The 22,183-nt window shown below is 44.6% G+C and overlaps 3 protein-coding genes across 5 annotated transcripts in view; 2 read left to right on the top strand and 1 right to left on the bottom strand.

The window, feature by feature from the left end:
• LOC141154466 (chemokine-like protein TAFA-1) overlaps positions 1–4,256 on the top strand; it is a 14,589-nt gene extending 10,333 nt beyond the window's left edge. For both annotated transcript variants that reach the window (XM_073640425.1, XM_073640427.1), the window contains exon 5: positions 2,895–4,256. In XM_073640425.1, coding sequence (XP_073496526.1) covers positions 2,895–2,912 — 18 coding nt within the window. In that variant the 3' untranslated portion in view covers positions 2,913–4,256. The remainder of the gene's footprint in view (positions 1–2,894) is intronic.
• On the bottom strand, positions 3,141–14,797 carry TIMM17B (translocase of inner mitochondrial membrane 17B). Its single transcript, XM_073640428.1, has 6 exons — positions 14,668–14,797; positions 13,572–13,671; positions 13,315–13,378; positions 13,101–13,229; positions 11,860–11,970; positions 3,141–3,328 (listed from the first exon to the last, which is right to left on the bottom strand). The coding sequence occupies exons 1-6, from the start codon at positions 14,691–14,693 to the stop codon at positions 3,288–3,290; spliced, it is 471 nt and encodes a 156-aa protein (XP_073496529.1). The 5' UTR covers positions 14,694–14,797; the 3' UTR covers positions 3,141–3,287.
• Positions 14,767–22,183, top strand: PQBP1 (polyglutamine binding protein 1). Of its 2 annotated transcripts, none has more exons than XM_073640423.1 (7): positions 14,767–14,909; positions 15,744–15,824; positions 16,230–16,341; positions 16,900–17,000; positions 17,052–17,177; positions 17,254–17,311; positions 21,951–22,183. In XM_073640423.1, exons 2-7 carry the CDS (start codon positions 15,758–15,760, stop codon positions 22,105–22,107), a joined length of 621 nt encoding a protein of 206 aa, XP_073496524.1. In that variant the 5' UTR covers positions 14,767–14,909; positions 15,744–15,757; the 3' UTR covers positions 22,108–22,183. The 2 variants fall into 2 exon arrangements, with proteins under 2 accessions (XP_073496524.1, XP_073496525.1); XM_073640424.1 differs by having other exon boundaries at positions 17,070–17,177; positions 21,951–22,176.

Below are 22,183 nucleotides of genomic sequence, written 5' to 3'. Positions count from 1 at the left end.
TATAGCAGTACCATCCAGTTATATACAGCATATAAGCCATATATAGCAGTACCATCCAGTTACATACAGCATATAAGCAATATATAGCAGTACCATCCAGTTACATACAGCATATAAGCCATACATAGCAGTACCATCCAGTTATATACAGCATATAAGCCATATATAGCAGTACCATCCAGTTATATACAGCATATAAGCCATATATAGCAGTACCATCCAGTTATATACAGCATATAAGCCATATATAGCAGTACCATCCAGTTATATACAGCATATAAGCCATATATAGCAGTACCATCCAGTTATATACAGCATATAAGCCATATATAGCAGTACCATCCAGTTATATACAGCATATGCTAAATTATTTTTTTTCAACCGTATTTACACAAGAGAATCGCATGACAGAAAACATGATCAGTGATAACAAAAATTCTCCAGTAAATGTCACTTGCTTAACCCAGCGGGAAGTACAGCGGCGTCTAAAAATCACTAAAGTTGACAAATCCCCGGGCCCGGATGGGATACACCCGCGAGTACTGCAGGAATTAAGTAACGTCATAGATAAACCATTATTTTTAATCTTTAAAGATTCCATAATAACAGGGTCTGTACCACAGGACTGGCGTATAGCAAATGTGGTGCCAATATTCAAAAAGGGGACAAAAACTGAACTTGGAAATTATAGGCCAGTAAGCTTAACCTCTACTGTGGGTAAAATCCTGGAGGGTTTCCTAAGAGATGCTATAATAGAGTATCTGAAGAAGAATAACCTCATGACCCAATATCAACATGGGTTTACGAGGGACCGTTCCTGTCAAACTAATCTGATCAGTTTTTATGAGGAGGCAAGTTCTGGACTGGACCAAGGAAATGCAGTGGATGTTGTGTATATGGACTTTGCAAAAGCTTTTGATACGGTTCCACACAAAGGGTTGATGCATAAAATGAGAACAATGGGGATAGAGGAAAATATATGTATGTGGGTTAAGAACTGGCTCAGTGATAGGAAACAAAGGGTGGTTATTAATGGAACACACTCAGACTGAGTCTCAGTTAACAGTGGGGTACTACAGGGGTCAGTATTGGGCCTGCTTCTTTTTAACATATTTATTAATGACCTTGTAGGGGGCATACAGAGTAATATTTCAATATTTACAGATGACACTAAACTCAGCAGGGTAATCAATACAGAGGAGGACAAATTTATATTACAGGAGGATCTATGTAAACTAGAAGCTTGGGCTGATAAATGGCAAATGAGCTTTAATGGGGATAATTGTAAGGTAATGCACTTGGGCAGAGGAAATAAAATGTATAATTATATGCTTAATTGTAAAACACTGGGCAAAACTGTAACTGAAAATGACCTGGGTGTATTGGTGGATGACAATCTCACGTTTGGTGGCCAGTGTCAGGCTGCTGCTACAAGGGCAAATAAAATAATGGGATGCATTAAAAGAGGCATAGATGCTCATGAGGAGAACATAATTTTACCTCTATACAAGTCACTAGTGCGACCACACTTAGAATACTGTGTACAGTTCTGGTCTCCGGTGTATAAGAAAGACATAGAGCGGGTGTAGAGAAGAGCGACCAAGGTTATTAGAGGACTGGGTGTCTGCAATACCAAGACAGGTTATTACACTTGGGGTTATTTACGTTGGAAAAACACAGGCTTAGGGGTGATCTTATTACTATGTACAAGTATATGAGGAGACAGTACAAAGACCTTTCTACTGATCTTTTGACTCTGAGGCCTGAGACGGGGACAAGGGGGCATCTTCTACGTCTGGAGGAAAGAAGGTTTAATCATAATCACAGACGGGGATTCTTTACTGTAAGAGCAGTGAGACTATGGAGCTCTCTGCCGCATGATGTTGTAATGAGTGATTCACTACTAACATTTAAGAAGGGCCTGGATGCCTTTCTTGAAAAGTATAATATTACAGGTTATATATACTAGATTCCTTGATAGGGCCTTGATCCAGGGAACTAGTCTGATTGTCGTATGGAGTCGGGAAGGAATTTTTTTCCCCAATGTGGAGCTTAGTGTTTGCCACATGTTTTTTTTTTTGCCTTCCTCTGGATCAACATGTTAGGCTATGGGTTGAACTAGGTGGACTTAAGCCCCCGTCTCACATAGCGAGATCGCTAGTGAGATCGCTGCTGTGTCACGGTTTTGGGGACGCAACAGCGACCTCACCAGCGATGTCGCTATGTGTGACACTTTGCAGCGATCAGGCCCCTGCTGTGAGGTCGCTGATCGCTGCAAAGTGTCCTGGACCATTTTTTGGTCGTTGCCCTCCCGCTGGTCAGCACACATCGCTGTGTGTGACCAGCGGGAGCAGCGATCAGGCTGGTAACTATGGTAAACATCGGGTTACTAGGGGCACACGCGCACTTAGTAACCCGTTGTTTATCATGGTTACGAGCCTGCTAAAGTGAGCGGTAACCTCCCGCTCACTGTAGCAGAGTGGTAACCATGATAAACAACGGGTTACTAGGAGCGCGTGTGCCCCTAGTAACCCGATGTTTACCATAGTTACCAGCCTGCTCCTGCTTCAGCAGGCTGGTAACCAGGAGCAGGACATCGTGGAAAGATTCTTTCCACGATGTCGCTGCTCCCCTGATCGTTGGTGAGCCTGCCTGTTTGACAGCTCACCAGCGACCACATAACGACGCAGCAACGATCCCTGACAGGTCGTATCGTTGTCGGGATCGTTGCAGCGTCGCTAAGTGTGACGGGGCCTTTAGTCTTCCTTCAACCTTAAAAACTATGTTACTATATAAGCCATATATAGCAGTACCATCCAGTTACATACAGCATACAAGTCACATACAGTAGTGCCATCCTGTTATATACAGCATCGTCTGCTTTGTCTTTTTAGATTCACCCTCGCTACTGAAAACTGAAGAAACGACCGAATGCGACGTCCAAGTAAAAAAGTGTCTGTTTCTAGAAACATTTTTCCTTCGTTGCCCTGTAATGAAGACTGTGGCATGGGGATTGTAGGAGGGATTCTTATTGGACAAATGAAAATAAACATAATTAATGTGTCCATCAGAAAACATGCCATAACACCCCCATTCTCCTGCACGCGGGGGGCGATCATACACACGCTGCAGGTCACACATTATACAATAAACACTGTTTATTTCTATACAGAAGGATAAGAACGCTTCGCTTATACAAATCCCATATTCTTCCTCAACCTGTGTCGCAAGTCTTCAACATCACCACCATTGAAATACAAAGCCTGAGCGGCTGGCGGTCTCCGGCGTCAGTGTGGTATATTGCTTGGCCCTTCTGCAAACGGACTGGCTGCAAAATAAACCAACAGAGACTGGTAAAGGAGCTGCATGCTCATCCCTCAATGATGCCCCCCTCTGAATGTGGACAGAACGGGGGTAGCTACATACTGGGTCCCTGTCACACAACAGACAACATTGTGACTAAAGAGTGGAGATAACACCAGCAAGAAGCGGTACAGAGCTGACGGAGGCAAAATCATGGCGTGAGGGTGCATAGAGAGTGGGCTACGCTGGGACCGCCTCCAACTACAACAGAGCTGTAGAATATTATATGCCCCCTGATCTGTATGGTGGCCTCCCGACTGTTTCCCAAGAGATGAAGTCGGGGGAGAGAAGAGTTTCTCCAGCAATGGGACCCCCTAAGTGTCAAATTACAAGAGGCTTAAGCTGTACGACCCCTTTAAAATAAAAGTTGTTTGTACTCTATAAAGCTGTAAATATCCACAATGGCGCTGTTACCCGTCTGTGTCACAAGTTGCAAAGAAACAGCAAAAATCCACTATTTGCAAAATTAGTTGGACACTAAAAATCAAAAGACAATTTGCACTAAAATGAAATGGATTATTAGAACAATCTTGTGGACTGAATGAATAAGCTGAATAAAATATATTGCACCTTAATATAATAGATCTGATTTACAAAAATGCTGAGATGATATCCTGGGTGTAACCATATAGTGTTTATACAAATGGATATATCACCTGCATAGGGATATACCCAAATACAGCTAAAGGCATCAAGTGCAAACAGCGGACTCCAAACATGCATAAAGGATCCATGTACAGTCATGGCCGACAGTGTTGGCCGCCTTGAAATTGTTCCAGAAAATGAAGTATTTCTCCCAGAAAATTATTGCAATTACATGTTTTGTTATACACGTTTATTTCCTTTGTGTGTATGGGAACAACACAAAAAAAAAAAAAAAAAAAAAGAAAGAAGAGGCAAACTTGACATAATTTTACACAAAACCCCAAAAATGGGCAGGACAAAATCGTCGGCACCTTTCCAAAATAGTGGGTAAACAACTTTGTTTCAAGCATGTGATGCTAGTTCAAACTCACCTGTCGCAAGTAACAGGTGTGGGAAATATGAAAATCACACCTGAAACCAGATAAAAAGGGGAGAAGTTGACTCAATCTTTGCATTGTGTGTCTGTGTGTGCCACACTAAGCATGGAGAACAGAAAGAGGAGAAGAGAACTGTCTGAGGACTTGAGAACCAAGACTGTTGAACAATCTCAACAAGCCTATCTCCAGGGATTTTGATGTTCCGGTGCCCGCAACATAATCAAGAAGTTTGTGGCTCAGAATATAAAACAGCGGCACTCACCAATCCATAAAAGTCATTCTTTATTTAAGTTCAAACAGACATAGTGGCAAGCAGGGGGTTTGCTGGACGACGTCCGTTTTGCGTTCTTCAAATGCTTCTACAAGTCCTAGCATACAGGACCCATAGAAGCATTGGAAGAACGTGAAACAGACGTCATCCTGCGCGCCCCCTGCTTGCCACTATGATGTCTGTTTGAACTTAAATAAAGAATGACTTTTACGGATCGGTGAGTGCCGCTGTTTTTAATATTCTATGAGCCAGAACATTGTATAGTCTCACTAGCAAAGCACCATTCTAATCCGCAATAACTCATGGTTAATTGTCCAGAAAGATTGTATGCAATTGACAACGAAGGCTGTGTGGTGCCAAATCTCTACTTGTTCATAATCTAGAAGTTTACAACCCATGGCACTGCAGCTAATCTCCCTGGAGGTGGACGGCAGAGAAAAATTGATGAAAGATTACAATGCAGGATAGTCCGGGTGGTGGATAAGCAGCCCCAATCAAGTTCCAAATAAATTCAAGCTGTCCTGCAGACTCAGGGAGCATCATTGTCTACGCAAACTATCCATTGAAATTTGTATGAAATGAAAGGCTATGGCAGGAGACCCAGGAGGACCCCACTGCTGACACAGATACATAAAAAACTAGACTGCAGTTTGCCAAAATGTACGTGAGTAAGCCAAAATTCTTCTGGGAAAGCGTCTTGTGGACCGATGAGACCAAGATAGAGCTTTTTGGTAAAGCGCATCATTCTACTGTTTACTGAAACAGAATGAGGCCAACCAACAAACGAACACAGTACAGGTGCTTCTCACAAAATTAGAATAATCACCAAAAAGTTAATTTATTTCAGTTCTTCAATACAAAAAGTGAAACTCCTATATTATATAGAGTCATTACAGAGTGATCTATTTCAAGTGTTTATTTCTGTTAATGTTGATGATTATGGCTTACAGCCAATGAAAACACAAAAGTCATTATCTCAGTAAATTAGAATAATTAACAAAAAACATCTGCAAAGGCTTCCTAAGCGTTTAAAAAGGTCCCTTAGTCCGTTTCAGTAGGCTCCACAATCATGGGGAAGACTGCTGACTTGACAGATGTCCAGAAGGCAGTCACTGACACACTCCACAAGGAGGGTAAGCCACAAAAGGTCATTGCTAAAGAAGCTGGCTGTTCAGAGAGTGCTGTATCCAAGCATATTAATGGAAAGTTGAGTGGAAGGAAAAAGTGTGGTAGAAAAAAGGTGCACAAGCAACCGGGATAACCGCAGCCTTGAAAGGATTGTTAAGAAAAGGCCATTCAAACATTTGGGGGAGATTCACAAGGAGTGGACTGCTGCTGGAGTCATTGCTTCAAGAGCCACCACACACAGACGTATCCAGGACATGGGCTACAAGTGTCACATTCCTTGTGTCAAGCCATTCATGACCAATAGACAACGCCAGAAGCGTCTTACCTGGGCCAAGGAGAAAAAGGCCTGGACTGTAGCTCAGTGGTCCAAGGTGTTGTTTTCAGATGAAAGTAAATTTTGCATTTCATTTGGAAATCAAGGTCCCAGAGTCTGGAGGAAGAGTGGAGAGGCCACAATCCAAGCTGCTGGAGGTCTAGTGTGAAGTTTCCACAATCAGTGATGGTTTGGGGGGCCATGTCATCTACTGGTGTAGGTCCACTGTGTTTTATCAAGACCAAAGTCAGCGCAGCCGTCTATCAGGACATTTTACAGCACTTCATGCTTCCCTCTGCCGACAAGCTTTTTGGAGATGGAAATGTCATTCTCCAACAGGACTTGGCCCCTGTCCACACTGCCAAAAGTACCAATACCTGATTTACACACAACAGTATCACTGTGCTTGATTGGCAGCAAACTCGCCTGACCTTAACCCCATAGAGAATCTATTATAGAGAATCTATGGGGTATTGTCAAGAGGAAGATGAGAGACACCAGACCCAACAATGCAGATGAGCTGAAGGCTGCTATCAAAGCAACCTGGGCTTCCATAACACCTCAGCAGTGCCACAGGCTGATCGCCTCCATGCCACATTGCCGCATTGATGCAGTAATTGATGCAAAAGGAGCCCGGACCAAGTATTGAAGGCATTTACTGAACATACATTTCAGTAGGACAACATTTCAGATTTTAAAAACATTTTTCAAGCTGTTGTTATAAAGTATTCTAATTTACTGAGATAATGACTTTTGTGTTTTCATTGGCTGTAAGCCATAATCATCAACATTAACAGAAATAAACACTTGAAATAGATCACTCTGTGTGTAATGACTAAATAATATGAGTTTCACTATTTTTATTGAAGAACTAAAATAAATTAACTTTTTGATGATATTCTAATTTAGTGAGAAGCACCTGTACCTACAGTAAAGTATGGTGAAGGTGCAAAGATGTTTTGGGGTTGTTTTGCTGCCTTTGGCACTGGGTGCCTTTACTGTGTGCAAGGCATCATGAAATCTAAAGATTACCAAAGGATTTTGGGTCGCAATGTAGTGCCCAATGTCAGAAAGCTGGGTTTGTGTCCTAGGTCATGAGTCTTCCAGCAGGACAATGACCCAGCACGGTGGCTCAGTAGTTAACACTGCAGCCTTGGAGCGCTGGGGCCCTCTGTTCAAATCCCACCAATGACAAGATCTGCAAGGAGTTTGTATGTTCTCTCCGTGTTTGCGTGGGTTTCTTCTGGGTTCTCCAGTTTCTTCCCACACTCCAAAGACATACTGACAGGGAATGTAGATTGTGAGCCCCAATGGGGACAGTGATGATAATGTCTGTAAAGTGCTGTGGAATCAATGGCGCTATATAAGCGAGTAAAATAAATAAATAAATAAAGATACTTCAAGAAGCCCCCAGACATGGGTGGAAACAAAGTGGCAGCAATGAGTCCGGATCTGTGGAGAGATCTTACAATTACTGTTGGGAGGAGACGTCTTCATATATGAGAGACCTGGAGCAGTTTGCAAAAGAAGAGTCGTCAAAAATTCCAGCTGAGAATTGTAAGAAGCTGCTGATGGATATAGGAAGCGATTGATTACAGTTATTTATTCCAAAGGCTGTGCAACCAAATATTAAGTTGAAGGTGCCAACAATTTTGTTCGGCCCATTTTTGGGGTATTGTATGAAATTATGTCCAATTTGCCTTTTTTCAGTTTTTTTTTGTGTTGTTCCAATACACACAAAGGAAATAAACATGTGTATAACAAAACATGTGTAATTGTAAGAACTTTCTGGGAGAAATACTTCATTTTCTGGAACAATTTCAAGGGTGCCAACACTTTCAGCCATGACTATATAGTGGGAGGATGGATGGCATGTGGTACGTATCAATGATAGTAATGTAGATACCTGTTAGTCTGTACAACGAGAGTCCGATTAGCAGTTTCACTTTCGCGGCACTTCAGTGATGAAGCGATGTGCGACATCACAGTTCCAGTAAGGAAATCAGAATAAATCAATTTATTCCTACGCTTTTCAGAAACAATCGGTTTCCTTCCTCAGGGATCACTGAGGAAAATCAACGAGCTCACAGAGTTACTTCACCTGTGAGCGACTGCTACCGGCCAGAGAGACGCAGAAGTAAGACTGCTAATCTTTACAGACTAACTAGTATCTATGTTCCCATCATTGGACTATCACTGATACATACTGCATGCCATCCATCCTCCCACTATATACAGTATAGACCAAAAGTTTGGACACACCTTCTCATTTAAAGATTTTTCTGTATTTTCTTGACTATGAAAATTGTACATTCACACTGAAGGCATCAAAACTATGAATTAACACATGTGGAATTATATACTTAACAAAAAAGTGTGAAACAACTGAAAATATGTCTTATATTCTAGGTTCTTCAAAGTGGCCACCTTTTGCTTTGATGACTGCTTTGCACACTCTTGGCATCCTCTTGATGAGCTTCAAGAGGTAGTCACCGGAAATGGTTTTCACTTCACAGGTGTGCCCTGTCAGGTTTAATAAGTGGGATTTCTTGCCTTATAAATGGGGTTGGGACCATCAGTTGTGTTGTGCAGAAGTCTAGTGGATACACAGCTGATAGTCCTACTGAATAGACTGTTAGAATTTGTATTATGGCAAGAAAAAAGCAGCTAAGTAAAGAAAAACGAGCTGCCATCATTACTTTAAGAAATGAAGGTCAGTCAGTCCGAAAAATTGGGAAAACTTTGAAAGTGTCCCCAAGTGCAGTTGCAAAAACCATCGAGCGCTACAAAGAAACTGTCTCACATGAGGACCACCCCAGGAAAGGAAGACCAAGAGTCACCTCTGCTTCTGAAAATAAGTTTATCTGAGTCACCAGCCTCAGAAATCGCAGGTTAACAGCAGCTCAGATTAGAGACCAGATCAATGCCACACAGAGTTCTAGCAGCAGACACATCTCTACAACAACTGTTAAGAGGAGACTTTGTGCAGCAGGCCTTCATGGTAAAATAGCTGCTAGGAAACCACTGCTAAGGACAAGCAACAAGCAGAAGAGACTTGTTTGGGCTAAAGAAGGCAAGGAATGGACATTAGACCAGTGGAAATCTGTGCTTTGGTCTGATGAGTCCAAATTTGAGACTTTGGTTCCAACCACCGTGTCTTTGTGCGACGCAGAAAAGGTGAACGGATGGACTCTACATGCCTGGTTTCCACCGTGAAGCATGGGGGAGGAGGTGTCATGGTGTGGGGGTGCTTTGCTGGTGACACTGTTGGGGATTTATTCAAAATTTAAGGCATACTGAACCAGCATGGCTACCACAGCATCTTGCAGCGGCATGCTATTCCATCCGGTTTGCGTTTAGTTGGACCATCATTTATTTTTCAACAGGACAATGACCCCAAACACACCTCCAGGCTGTGTAAGGGCTATTTGACCAAGGAAGAGAGTGATGGGGTGCTACACCAGATGCCCTGGCCTCCACAGTCACCAGACCTGAACCCAATCGAGATGGTTTGGGGTGAGCTGGACCGCAGAGTGAAGGCAAAAGGGCCAACAAGTGCTAAGCATCTCTGGGAACTCCTTCAAGATTGTTGGAAGACCATTTCCGGTGACTACCTCTTGAAGCTCATCAAGAGAATGCCAAGAGTGTGCAAAGCAGTCATCAAAGCAAAAGGTGGCTACTTTGAAGAACCTAGAATATAAGACATATTTTCAGTTGTTTCACACTTTTTGTTAAGTATATAATTCCACATGTGTTAATTCATAGTTTTGATGCCTTCAGTGTGAATGTACAATTTTCATAGTCAAGAAAATACAGAAAAATCTTTAAATGAGAAGGTGTGTCCAAACTTTTGGTCTGTACTGTATGTGGATCCTATATGCATGTTTGAAGTCTGATGTATGCACTGTTTGCACTTGAGCAAATCCCTTTATATATCCATTTGTATAAACACCATATGGTTACACCCGGGATATCAGCTCAGTATTTTTGTAAATAATATCCATTATACAGTTATATGAAAAAGTTTGGGCACCCCTATTAATCTTAAGCTTAATGTTTTATAAAAATTGGTGTTTTTGCAACAGCTATTTCAGTTTGATATATGTAATAACTGTTGGACACAGTAATGTTTCTGCCTTGAAATGAGGTTTATTGGACTAACAGAAAATGTGCAATCTGCATTCAAACAAAATTTGACAGGTGCATAAGTATGGGCACCTCACCAGAAAAGTGACATTAATATTTAGTAGATCCTCCTTTTGCAAAAATAACAGCCTCTAGTCACTTCCTGTAGCTGTTAATGAGTTCCTGGATCCTGGATGAAGGTATTTTTGACCATTCCTCTTTACAAAACAATTCCAGTTCAGTTAAGTTTGATGGTCGCTGAGCATGGACAGCCCTCTTCAAATGATCCCACAGATGTTCAATGATATTCAGGTCTGGGGACTGGGATGGCCATTCCAGAACATTGTAATTGTTCCTGTGCATGAATGCCTGAGTAGATTTGGAGCGGTGTTTTGGATCATTGTCTTGCTGAAAGATCCATCCCCTGCGTAACTTCAACTTTATCACTGATTCTTGAACATTATTGTCAAGAATCTGCAGATACTGAGTGGAATCCATGCGTCCCTCACCTTTAACAAGATTCCCGATGACGGCATTGGCCACACAGCCCCAAAGCATGATGGAACCTCCACCAAATTTTACTGTGGGTAGCAAGTGTTTTTCTTGAAATGCTGTGTTTTTTTGACGCCATGCATAACGCCTTTTTGTATGACCAAACAACTCAATCTTGGTTTCATCAGTCCACAGGACCTTCTTCCAAGAAGAAATTGACTTCTCCAAATGTGCTTTTGCATACCTCAGCCGACTCTGTTTGTGGCGTGCTTGCAGAAACGGCTTCTTTCGCATCACTCTCCCATACAGCTTCTCCTTGTGCAAAGTGCGTTGTATAGTTGACCGATGCACAGTGACACCATCTGCAGCAAGTTGATGCTGCAGCTCTCTGGAGGTGGTCTGAGGATTGTCCTTGACTGATCTCACCATTCTTCTTCTCTGCCTTTCTGATGTTTTTCTTGGCCTGCCACTTCTGGCCTTAACAAGAACTGTCCCTGTGTTCTTCCATTTCCTTACTATGTTCCTCACAGTGGAAACTGACAGGTTAAATCTCCGAGACAGCTTTTTGTATCCTTCCCCTGAACAACTATGTTGAATAATCTTTGTTTTCAGATCATTTGACAGTTGTTTTGAGGAGCCCATGATGCCACTCTTCAGAGGAGATTCAAACAGGAGAACAACTTGCAAGTAGCCACTTGAAGTATCTTTTCTCATGATTGCATACACCTGGCTATGAAGTTCAAAGCTCAATGAGGTTACAAAACCAAAAAAAGTGCTTTAGTAAGTCAGTAAAAAGTAGGTAGGAGTATTTAAAACAAGAAAATGATAAGGGTGCCCATACTTATGCACCTGAAAAATTTTGTATGAATACAGATTGCACATTTTCTGTTAGTACAATAAACCTCATTTCAAGGCAGAAACATTACTGTGTCCAACAGTTATTACATATATCAAACTGAAATAACTGTGCAAAAACACCAATTTTAAGAAAACAAACTTTTTCATATAACTGTATAAAAGGTGCAATATATTTTATTCAGCTTATTCATTTAGTCCACAAGATTGTTCTAATAATCCATTTCATTTTAGCATAAAATTGTCTTTTGATTGTTTGTACTCTATAGTCTCTTTAGAGAAGAACTTACGGTTTTGAAACTGCTGTGACGTGTAGCGGGTCAGGAGGATGCCGACACCTTCTATGAGCGCCAATAATATCCCCCCCATCAGTGCTGAGCCCACCATAGCCAGGGGTCCACCTAAGGAATGAAACACAGAGTGCTGCCGATTATTCAGGCAGACTCGTAATTTGCGGGTACATACAGAGTCATCGTTCATGTCAGTGACCAGGACAATGGTCGTCCAAATTTATTATCGGAGGATTTCTACTACTTTTCCCCCATTTAAATGCCATTAAAGTGGATCTAAGAAAGGATGTTGTCTGTGAGGGCTTGAGGTATTCAACTCATCACGGAGCCAACCGCAAAGATTTAATGAAGCGCCCCCTTTCAATCATTTTTCCCTTAACTTTTGAATATTAAGAGGTACAAATATCCCCAGCTCAGGACTTCCATTGCTAAAAGAGATCATCTTTCACTCTGGAAGCCCGAGGCCATATATATATTACACAGTTGACTGGACTGCCTGATAACGCCATATCCCATGCAGTGGCCCTATAAGTGCCCCCCCATAGTACAAGCCTCCATCCAGTGGTCAGAGGCCACTCTTCACTGTACTAGTGTAACATGTAAACAGAAAATCTTCTATAACGTGTCTTCTGTCACAGCTGTGTCAAGTTTGACAGACAGTCATTCTGGATCCGGCTGTAGAAGGTCACTGCACTTGGCCTTGCAGACACCTTCTTGATCCTTTCATCATCCCTCCCTCTCTAGGACTCAGCGGTGATCTCCACCTGCTGCTGCTAATTGACACACCCTTGCTGGATCTTTAAATACACTCAGTTTATCCAGAGAGTTGCTGGTGATAGAGTTAATTCCTCTGTTCAGGTCTGGAATTCTAGCAGTCGGCTAGATTCTCCATGGAGTTCCTTTGTGGATTGTAGTCGTTATCTCTCTGGTATCATTTCAAAGATAAGTGTATCTCCTTGTATGTTTCCCTTGTTTGTCTTTAGTTGCAGTGGGGCTGATTATTGCTCCCCCTCCCTATCCAGGGCCTTGCTCTAGGGTCGGCCAGGGCTAAGGTATCCTGCTCGGCGATAGGTGCGGAACCTATTTAGAGACAATAGGGGAGTCAGGGTGTTGTTAGATCTGATTAGGGGTCTCCACTTCCCCTTTCCCTAGTTGCTTATACCTAGCATGACATCTTCCATGGTAACTTCAGAAATGTCTACAAGAACGATGAATCTAAAAAGGGGTGAGAGATTTCTTACTGCGAGATGCCAGCACGGCCCCAGTAAGAGCTCCGCTGGTGATGGAATTCCAGGGGTCCTCCTTCCCACGAAGCTTCACTAGACCACAGTCAATAGTGGAGAACAAGCCCCCCCACACCGCAAAGCTGCCTGTACAGGAATAGAGAGATAGTGAGGGGACGTAATGGGCTGCTGGGGGTGGCATCAAAACAGGCACCCCAATCCCAGGCCTCACCTCCTATCTGTGGAGCGCGGATTTTTACAGCATTCATACTGCCCCTCATACGGTGCTTGAACCCCTGGGAAGAAAGAAAAGGAGTTAATGTAATGGACCCACCGATGTTGGACCCTTCTTCACCAGCACCAGGTGGTGCTGGAGCGAGGGCCACGTCTCTGCAGTCAAGGAATGAAGTGGTGGTCACGAGATTCAGTGATCACACAGGTTATTCATCAGAGTACCCCTATAAGAGGCATAAGACAGGATATACTCACCACCGGAGCATTTCTGAACCCTTTAATTGACTGAAATACTCCGCCCCCAATGAGCCCCATTGTAAAGGCTCCTCCGCAGTCATCGACAATCCTCCAGGGGCTGGAAAAGGAAAATGGCAGCTGTTACTCTGCGATAGATTTAAAGGACACTTTTTATAATATTTCATCTTGCCGCTGGCTAGAGTTGGTGAAAGTGAAAAATGAATACGGAGACGTCACCACTGAGGCCAGATATGTTCCCGTGTCATCACTATGGAGAACACGTCAGCAAGCAGAGGTACTAGCAAAACTACACCGCCATCTGTCTCCTCCGACCAGCGCAAGAGGGGTGCTGGGAGCAAAACTACAATTCCCATGACGTCTATCCAATCACCAGACTGTCAGGGCATGCTGGGAGCTGTAGTTCACAAGGTTGGAAACCATGGAGGTCTCCTCCATTACCTCTGTATGCCCCGATATAAGCCCTTTGTGTATGGGATGGGGCTTGTACAGAGATAAAACAGACTTGTGCTGAGGATTTCACTACATAAATTGCCGTCAGTGAATGGAAACACTTTCTGGCTGAAATTCTTAGGGCATTATGTAACTGACTAAGGAGAAGGAGATCCCAGCTCTGCTCTGGTGTCAGTCAGACGTGGCATCTTCACTACAGGAGGAGGCCATTCACTGACAGCATGCAGAGGGTGTGAAAGGGAAGACACTGGAACACGGCTGAGGACTCAGCGCAGGGTCACAAGCGACGGTGGACAAAATCCCACAGAAATCTGTGTTCCAAATGACATGGGAGCTGACGGGTCCCCGAATTAGTGAGCAGGGATCAAGTATCAAAAGCATTGCTAATTAGAGCCTCCATGGCTCCGATATCAACCAGTCACAGTCCTCCTTTCATTTTCCCATGGAAGGTTAGAAAATACAAGCCGAGCGCTGATTGGTTGTCACTGATGACAAGTGTCTGTTAACCAAATTTCCCGGCAACCTCTGCGCAGTTGTACAGATTGCCTCCCAGAATGCAGTGGGGTGTTGACATATTCTACAGTGCCACCACTTTGCCACATAGCTACAGGCAGCGATACAATCCCGTCATGCCCTGCGTTACCATGGTTCCCGCACATATTCCTCCATTCTTTGGGGCCAGCAGTGGAAGTGACGTCGGCCGCTTTAACCGCATTAGATCACGTGGGAAAACAAAGCACTTCCTATGGGCAACAGGGATTGGTCAACGAGCCGGAATCGAGACGTGGAACGCAGAACCTTGCGTGTCAGTGACGCCATCAGCCCGCGACCTCCACAAACAGGAGGGGAAGACGAAGCAAAAAGCGGCGGTGCACGCAGAGCTGGGTTAGTATATTTACGCTCAGCTTTATTCTGGGAGGGTTCATGTCTTTCTAACTGGTGCAAGTATCAGCTTTACCTACCAGTATGGAGTACCACAGGTACCAGCACAGTGCAGTCTAGGGTACCACAGGTACCAACACAGTGCAGTCTGGGGTACCACAGGTACCAGCACAGTGCAGAGTGTAGTCTGGGGTACCACAGGTACCAGCACAGTGCAGAGTGTAGTCTGGGGTAACACAGGTACCAGCACAGTGCAGAGTGTAGTCTGGGGTACCACAGGTACCAGCACAGTACAGAGTGTAGTCTGGGGTACCACAGGTACCAGCAGAGTGTAGTCTGGGGTACCACAGGTACCAGCAGAGTGTAGTCTGGGGTACCACAGGTACCAGCACAGTGCAGAGTGTAGTCTGGGGTACCACAGGTACCAGCACAGTGCAGAGTGTAGTCTGGGGTACCACAGGTACCAGCACAGTACAGAGTGTAGTCTGGGGTACCACAGGTACCAGCAGAGTGTAGTCTGGGGTACCACAGGTACCAGCACAGTGCAGAATGTAGTCTGGGGTACCACAGGTACCAGCACAGTGCAGAGTGTAGTCTGGGGTACCACAGGTACCAGCACAGTGCAGAGTGTAGTCTGGGGTACCACAGGTACCAGCACAGTGCAGAGTGTAGTCTGGGATACCACAGGTACCAGCAGAGTGTGGGGCAGTGGTGGAGCTAAAGGGGTGCGGAGGGTCCCCACACCCTGGTGCCTTCAGGAGCAGTGGTATTATACAGCAGTGTGGGGTCGGGGCACATTTTGGGGCTGGCACCGCTCACCAGTGTCTACATCTGCAGGTTGGTGACTCGTGATGCCGCTGCCTTTGGCCCTTCAAGCTCGATTGGCAAAAAGAGGGATCCTGAAACACGTGGAAGCTGGTAAGTTGTGGCGCCCTGAGAGCACAGCCTACACCACACACTGGTGACCCGCTGCTGAGACCCGGAGGACCGCTACCTCTCTCATTCCTTATAACTCGAGGGTACTGAGAGTGAAATGAAAAGTTCTGTGACTCTCTAATATGCCACCGTTTCTAGATCTCTGCGTGCTGCATGTGAATGGAAACATTTGTGACCTGCAAACCTCTCCTGATCACACCCAGGTGCAGAGGTAGTAACCAGAGTGCTCTGATGCACTCGTTACGGCCTCTGAGTCAGCTGGACATTTTGGCTCTGAATGTTACCATTCACTGACAGCAGACAGACATCTTAAAAATGGTGAATAAATTGTATTTTTAACATTGTTTAGCTAATCGGCACTGACGTCTTCTATATGTGCTTCCCCAGAGGCGGCAGAGGAGGTCATTGCTGAAGACTATGATGATGACAACGTGGACTACGAGGCTACGCGGATAGAGAATCTCCCTCCTAACTGGTACAAGGTGTATGACCTGATATGGTGAGGATCTGCAACTGAACAGGCTCTGTACATGGATGCCAAGTGACTATGTAAGGGCAGCTACATGTGTTGGCATCTGTGGTCAATGACAGCTCTGCTCTGTACGTCTGTTATGTACACAGGTAGGTGGGGGGGGGGGCGCGGAGTCGCTGGTGGGGGATGCTTTTGGTCTAGTTTTGACCAGGTAGATATATAAGCAGTATCTTGTGATGATCATGATCTCCAAAGTGATGTATATATGGTGACAGTGGACATGGCTGAGGTCATGTTTAGTGATGAGGGAGAACCATAGGGCAGGGTCTAGTAAGATGGAGGGTCAGTACCTGGGATAATGGTGATCACGGAGAGCTAGTGATACCGGTGATCTCTGTAATGATGGTTAGTCTATACACCATAGTGGTCCTTATCATGCATACATCACATGGGATGATGATGGTGATCTCGGTGCTGATGTGTGGATTGTGGCTGGTGATGGTCTTGGTATCAGTTATATCAGGGTCTTCTTAACCTGTGACAGGAGATGTGAATTATTTTGTATTTTTCCCCCCTTCTGCACAGTGGTCTCCCGTATTACTGGAATGTGGAGACAGATATGGTGTCCTGGTTATCCCCACATGACCCCAATGCTATCCTCACTAAATGCCCTTCTAAACAGAAAGGTAACAACAATTTGTAGCTTTTTTCCTGTTATATTCTCTTAATATTCATAGACGAATTACACTTTTCAGACTCAGAGGAGCGGCCGGAGAAGCCAGAAAGGCCAGAGAGGGAAGAGATCAAGGAGAGGAGACATATCCGAAGAGAAGAAATTGCTCCATATCAGAAACCCAAAAAAGGTGCCTCACCAACAGATTGTAAACAGGTTCTCTGCTAGAAGAGTAGGTAGAATAACCATAGTTTCTCTTTTCATAGGGAGAAAAGAAGAAGAGATCGATCCCATGGATCCAAGTGCTTATTCTGATGCTCCAAGGTATGCCAGAGCTGCAGTCAGTATACTTGCATTACTTATCCTGAGCTACATCCTGTATTATACCCCAGAGCTGCACTCACTATTCTGCTGGTGCAGTCACTGTGTACATACATTACTGATCCTGCACTGATCCTGAGTTACATCCTGTATTGTACTCCAGAGCTGCACTCACTATTCTGCTGGTGCAGTCACTGTGTACATACATTACTTATCCTGTACTGATCCTGAGTTATATCCTGTATTATACTCCAGAGCTGCACTCACTATTCTGCTGGTGCAATCACTGTGTACATACATTACATTACTGATCCTGCACTGATCCTGAGTTACATCCTGTATTGTACTCCAGAGCTGCACTCACTATTCTGCTGGTGGAGACTGTTACGGATCTGGGTGATGGAACCTCTGTGCTGTGGTGCAAGGAGGGACCAGAGGGGCGTGACTAAGTATCTACTCGGCCTGACCAAGGTTGCACGGCGGCTCAGTTGACTCCGTGAACCAGGGAGGGACCGAGCAGAGGGACCAGGTGCCACTCTGGGACCGACCTTGTATGAGAGCAGGTGACTCCGACGGGTCAGAAGGCAGGAACTGACCAGTACAGCGGAAGAGCACGGCAGGCAGGCTGACTGGTGGTCCAGGTAGTCAGGCTGGCTGATTCGGCTGATAGCCAGACAGGTGCTCCGGGTAGGCAAGCTGGTGGGCACAACAGGTAACAGGCAGGTGCTTCAAGGTAAGCAGGCAGGTGGGCACGGCAGGTAACAGGCAGGTGCTTCCAGGTAAGCAGGCGGGCAGAGACCATAGACCGACTGGCGGACTGGACTGTAGGCAGACTGGCGGACAGGACTGACTTGCAGAGGACCTGAGGGCTGAAGCAAAGTAAGTATCACAGAGCAACAACCTTGCACGGGCACCTCCATATTGGAGGAGGTGCCTTTCATAGAGAAAGTCCTCCGGCCATTGGCCGGGGACTTTTTAGGACGGCGCGCGCGGCCCCTTTAAGAGGGAGGGAGCGCGCGTGCGCCCTAAGCACAGTGCCGGGGAAGCTGCGCGCACCAACAGCAGGGAGGCGGGACGACGCCGGAGCAGGACCGCGGTGGTAAGGGGGACGGCGTCTCTACCTGGCAGGGGGCAGAGACGCCGCCGCTACAGAGACACTGTGCATACGTTACAGTCATGGCCAAAAGTTTTGAGAATGGCACCAAAATTATATTTTCACATGATCTGCTGGCCTCTGGTTTTTATTAGTGTTTGTCTGATGTTTATATCACATACAGAAATATAATTGCAATCATATTATGAGTACCAATAGGTTATATTGACAGTTAGAATGAGTTAATGCAGCAAGTCAATATTTGCAGTGTTGCCCCTTCTTCTTCAAGACCTCTGTAATTCTCAATCAACTTTTGGACCAAATCCTGACTGATAGCAGTCCATTCTTGCATAATCAATGCTTGCATTTTGCCAGAATTTGTTGGTTTTTGTTTGTCCACCCGTCTCTTGATGATTGACCACAAGTTCTCAATGGGATTAAGATCTGGGGAGTTTCCAGGCCATGGATCCAAAATCTCTGTTTTGTTCCATGAGCCATTTAGTTATCACCTTTGCTTTATGGCAAGGTGCTCCATCATGCTGGAAAAGGCATTGTTGGGCGCCAAACTGCTCTTGGACGGTTGGGAGAAGTTGCTCTTGGAGGACATTCTGGTACCATTCTTTATTCATGGCTGTGTTTTTAGGCAAGACTGTGAGTGAGCCGATTCCCTTGGCTGAGAAGCAACCCCACACATGAATGGTTTCAGGATGCTTTACAGTTGGCATGAGACAAGACTGGTGGTAGCGCTCACCTCTTCTTCTCCGAATAAGCTGTTTTCCAGATGTCCCAAACAATCGAAAAGGGGATTCATCAGAGAAAATGACTTTGCCCCAGTCCTCAGCAGTCCACTCTCTGTACCTTTTGCAGAATATCAGTTGGTCCCTGATGTTTTTTCTGGAGAGAAGTGGCTTCTTTGCTGCCCTCCTTGAAACCAGCCCTTGCTCAAAGAGTCTCCGCCTCACAGTGCGTGCAGAAGCACTCACACCAGCCTGCTGCCATTCCTGAGCAAGCTCGGCACTGCTGGTAGTCCGATCCCGCAGCTGAAACAGTTTTAAGATACGGTCCTGGCGCATGCTGGTCTTTCTTGGGCGCCCTGGAGCCTTTTTGACAACAATGGAAGCTCTCTCCTTGAAGTTCTTGATGATGCGATAGATTGTTGACTGAGGTGCAATCTTTGTAGCTGCGATACTCTTCCCTGTTAGGCCAGTTTTGTGCAGTGCAATGATGGCTGCATGTGTTTCTTTAGAGATAACCATGGTTAACTGAAGAGAAACAATGATACCAAGAACCAGCCTCCTTTTAAAGTGTCCAGTGATGTCATTCTTACTTAATCATGACTGATTGATCGCCAGCCCTGTCCTCATCAACACCCACACCTGTGTTAATGGATCAATCACTAAAACGATGTTAGCTGCTCCTTTTAAGGCAGGACTGCAATGATGTTGAAATGTGTTTTGGGGGTTAAAGTTCATTTTCTGGGCAAATATTGACTTTGCAAGTACAGTAATTGCTGTTAAGCTGATCACTCTTTGACATTCAGGTGTATATGCAAATTGCCATTACAAAAAATGAAGCAGTAAACTTTGGAAAAATTACTATTTGTCTCATTCTCAATACTTTTGGCCATGACTGTACATTACTGATCCTGAGTTACATCCTGTATTATACTCCAGAGCTGCACTCACTATTCTGCTGGTGCCTTCACTGTGCACATACATTACATTACTGATCCTGAGTTACATCCTGTATTATACTCCAGAGCTGCACTCACTATTCTGCTGGTGCAGTCACTGTGTACATACATTACATTACTTATCCTGTACTGATCCTGAGTTACATCCTGTATTAGGTTATGTGCCCACGATGCAGAAATGCTGCATATTTTTTCCGCTTCTCCCTGGCAGGAAAAACGCATGCGGTTTTTACATGCGTTTTTCCCGCCAGGTAGAAGCGTTTGTCATGCGTTTTTGCATGCATTTCTGCATGCGGGTTGTCCCCAAAAGTGCTTGATAACTTGGTCACACTATATAAATCCATGCAACCGGCATGAATTTATAGTAGTGTGACCAAGTTAGTTAAAAAAAAAAAAAAAAAAAAAAAGAATAAGAATGGTAAAAAATAAAGATTATACTTACCTTCCGATGTCCTCCCGGTGTTTTGGGCGGCTTGTGGTGGTGTGAAGGACCTGCGGTGACGTCATTGAGTTGTGTGACAGGTCACATGACTCAATGACGTCATGGCAGGTCCTTCACAACAACGCGACCCATACAGCAGACCAGACGGATTGGAGAAAACACCGGGAGGACATCGGAAGGTAAGTATAATCTTTATTTTTTATTTTAAATTCTTCTTTTTTTTTTACAGTTTCTATGGTACCCGGGTCCAGAGGAGAGTCTCATCTTCTCCAAACCCGGGTACCATCCGCACATTGAACCGTGTGATATCCACTTGTGCAGATGCAGTGATGCTGATGTCACGCGGTCCAATGCAAGTCAATGGCGGCAATTACGCTGCGTGTCCGCAAAATTAATTGACATGCTGCGTATTCTTCCGCAATGATAATCCGCAGCATGTGCACAGCACATGCGGATTATCACTGGGGACCATGGGGCAAAAACGCTTGAAAAACGCAAAGTGGGCACGCAGCCTAATACTCCAGAGCTGCGCTCACTATTCTGCTGGTGTAGTCACTGTGTACATACATTACATTACTTATGCTGTACTGATCCTGAGTTACATCCTGTATTATACTCCAGAGCTGCACTCACTATTCTGCGGGTGCAGTCACTGTGTGCATACATTACATTACTTATCCTGTACTGATCCTGAGTTACATCCTGTATTATACCCCAGAGCTGCACTCACTATTCTGCTGGTGCAGTCACTGTGTACATACATTACATTACTGATCCTGTAGTGATCCTGAGTTACATCCTATATTATACTCCAGAGCTGCACTCACTATTCTGCTGGTGGATTCACTGTGTACATACATTACATTACTTATCCTGTACTGATCCTGAGTTACATCATATATTATACTCCAGAGCTGCACTCACTATTCTGCTGGTGGAGTCACTGTGTACATACATTACATTACTTATCCTGTACTGATCCTGAGTTACATCCTGTATTATACCCCAGAGCTGCACTCAATATTCTGCTGGTGGAGTCATTGTGTACATACATTACTTATTCTGTACTGATCCTGAGTTACATCCTGTATTCTACCCCAGAGCTGCGCTCACTATTCTGCTGGTACAGTCTCTGTGTACATACATTACATTACTTATCCTGTACTGATCCTGAGTTACATCCTGTATTATACTCCAGAGCTGCATTCACTATTCTGCTGGTGCAGTCATTGTGTACATACATTACTTATCCTGTACTGATCCTGAGTTACATCCTGTATTATACTCCAGAGCTGCACTCACTATTCTGCTGGTGGAGTTGGGTGTACTTAGACTTCTTACCAGATAACTACAACTTGGAAAGGAAACCATTCTAATAGGATTGTAATCCCACTGTTTGCATTGCTGTTTCTAGAGGCACTTGGTCTACTGGACTTCCCAAAAGAAACGAGGCCAAAACTGGAGCAGACACCACAGCTGCAGGACCCTTGTTTCAGCAGAGGCCATATCCCAGTCCGGGGGCCGTGTTAAGGGCTAACGCCGAAGCCTCTCGCGCTAAACCCCTGGAATAAGGATCCATTTCTCCTGGAGAACCCATGTATTTCAGCTTTGTACAGTTTTCCCTGCTCAGTGTGATGTTTGTGTGAA

Source organism: Phyllobates terribilis, unplaced genomic scaffold (genome assembly GCF_046119375.1).
Source record: "Phyllobates terribilis strain yellow unplaced genomic scaffold, ASM4611937v1 Scaffold_7__3_contigs__length_470593459, whole genome shotgun sequence".
NCBI lineage: Eukaryota > Metazoa > Chordata > Amphibia > Anura > Dendrobatidae > Phyllobates > Phyllobates terribilis.
The sequence above is the reverse complement of the archived record's forward strand: the minus strand, read 5'-3'. Positions and strand labels throughout refer to the sequence as shown.

What these genes read in the sequence shown, in the direction of transcription:
- PQBP1 (XM_073640423.1), top strand. Translation starts at nt 15,758, where the DNA reads ATGCCGCTGCCTTTGGCCCTTCAAGCTCGATTGGCAAAAAGAGGGATC. An exon ending in CCTGAAACACGTGGAAGCTG is followed by an intron (nt 15,825 to 16,229) that starts GTAAGTTGTGGC and finishes GTGCTTCCCCAG; the next exon opens with AGGCGGCAGAGGAGGTCATT. An exon ending in ATGCCCTTCTAAACAGAAAG is followed by an intron (nt 17,001 to 17,051) that starts GTAACAACAATT and finishes TAATATTCATAG; the next exon opens with ACGAATTACACTTTTCAGAC.
- TIMM17B (XM_073640428.1), bottom strand. Translation starts at nt 14,693, where the DNA reads ATGGAGGAATATGTGCGGGAACCATG. An exon ending in CCGCGCTCCACAGATAGGAG is followed by an intron (nt 13,230 to 13,314) that starts GTGAGGCCTGGG and finishes ATTCCTGTACAG; the next exon opens with GCAGCTTTGCGGTGTGGGGG. An exon ending in GGCCGTGCTGGCATCTCGCA is followed by an intron (nt 11,971 to 13,100) that starts GTAAGAAATCTC and finishes TTCATTCCTTAG; the next exon opens with GTGGACCCCTGGCTATGGTG.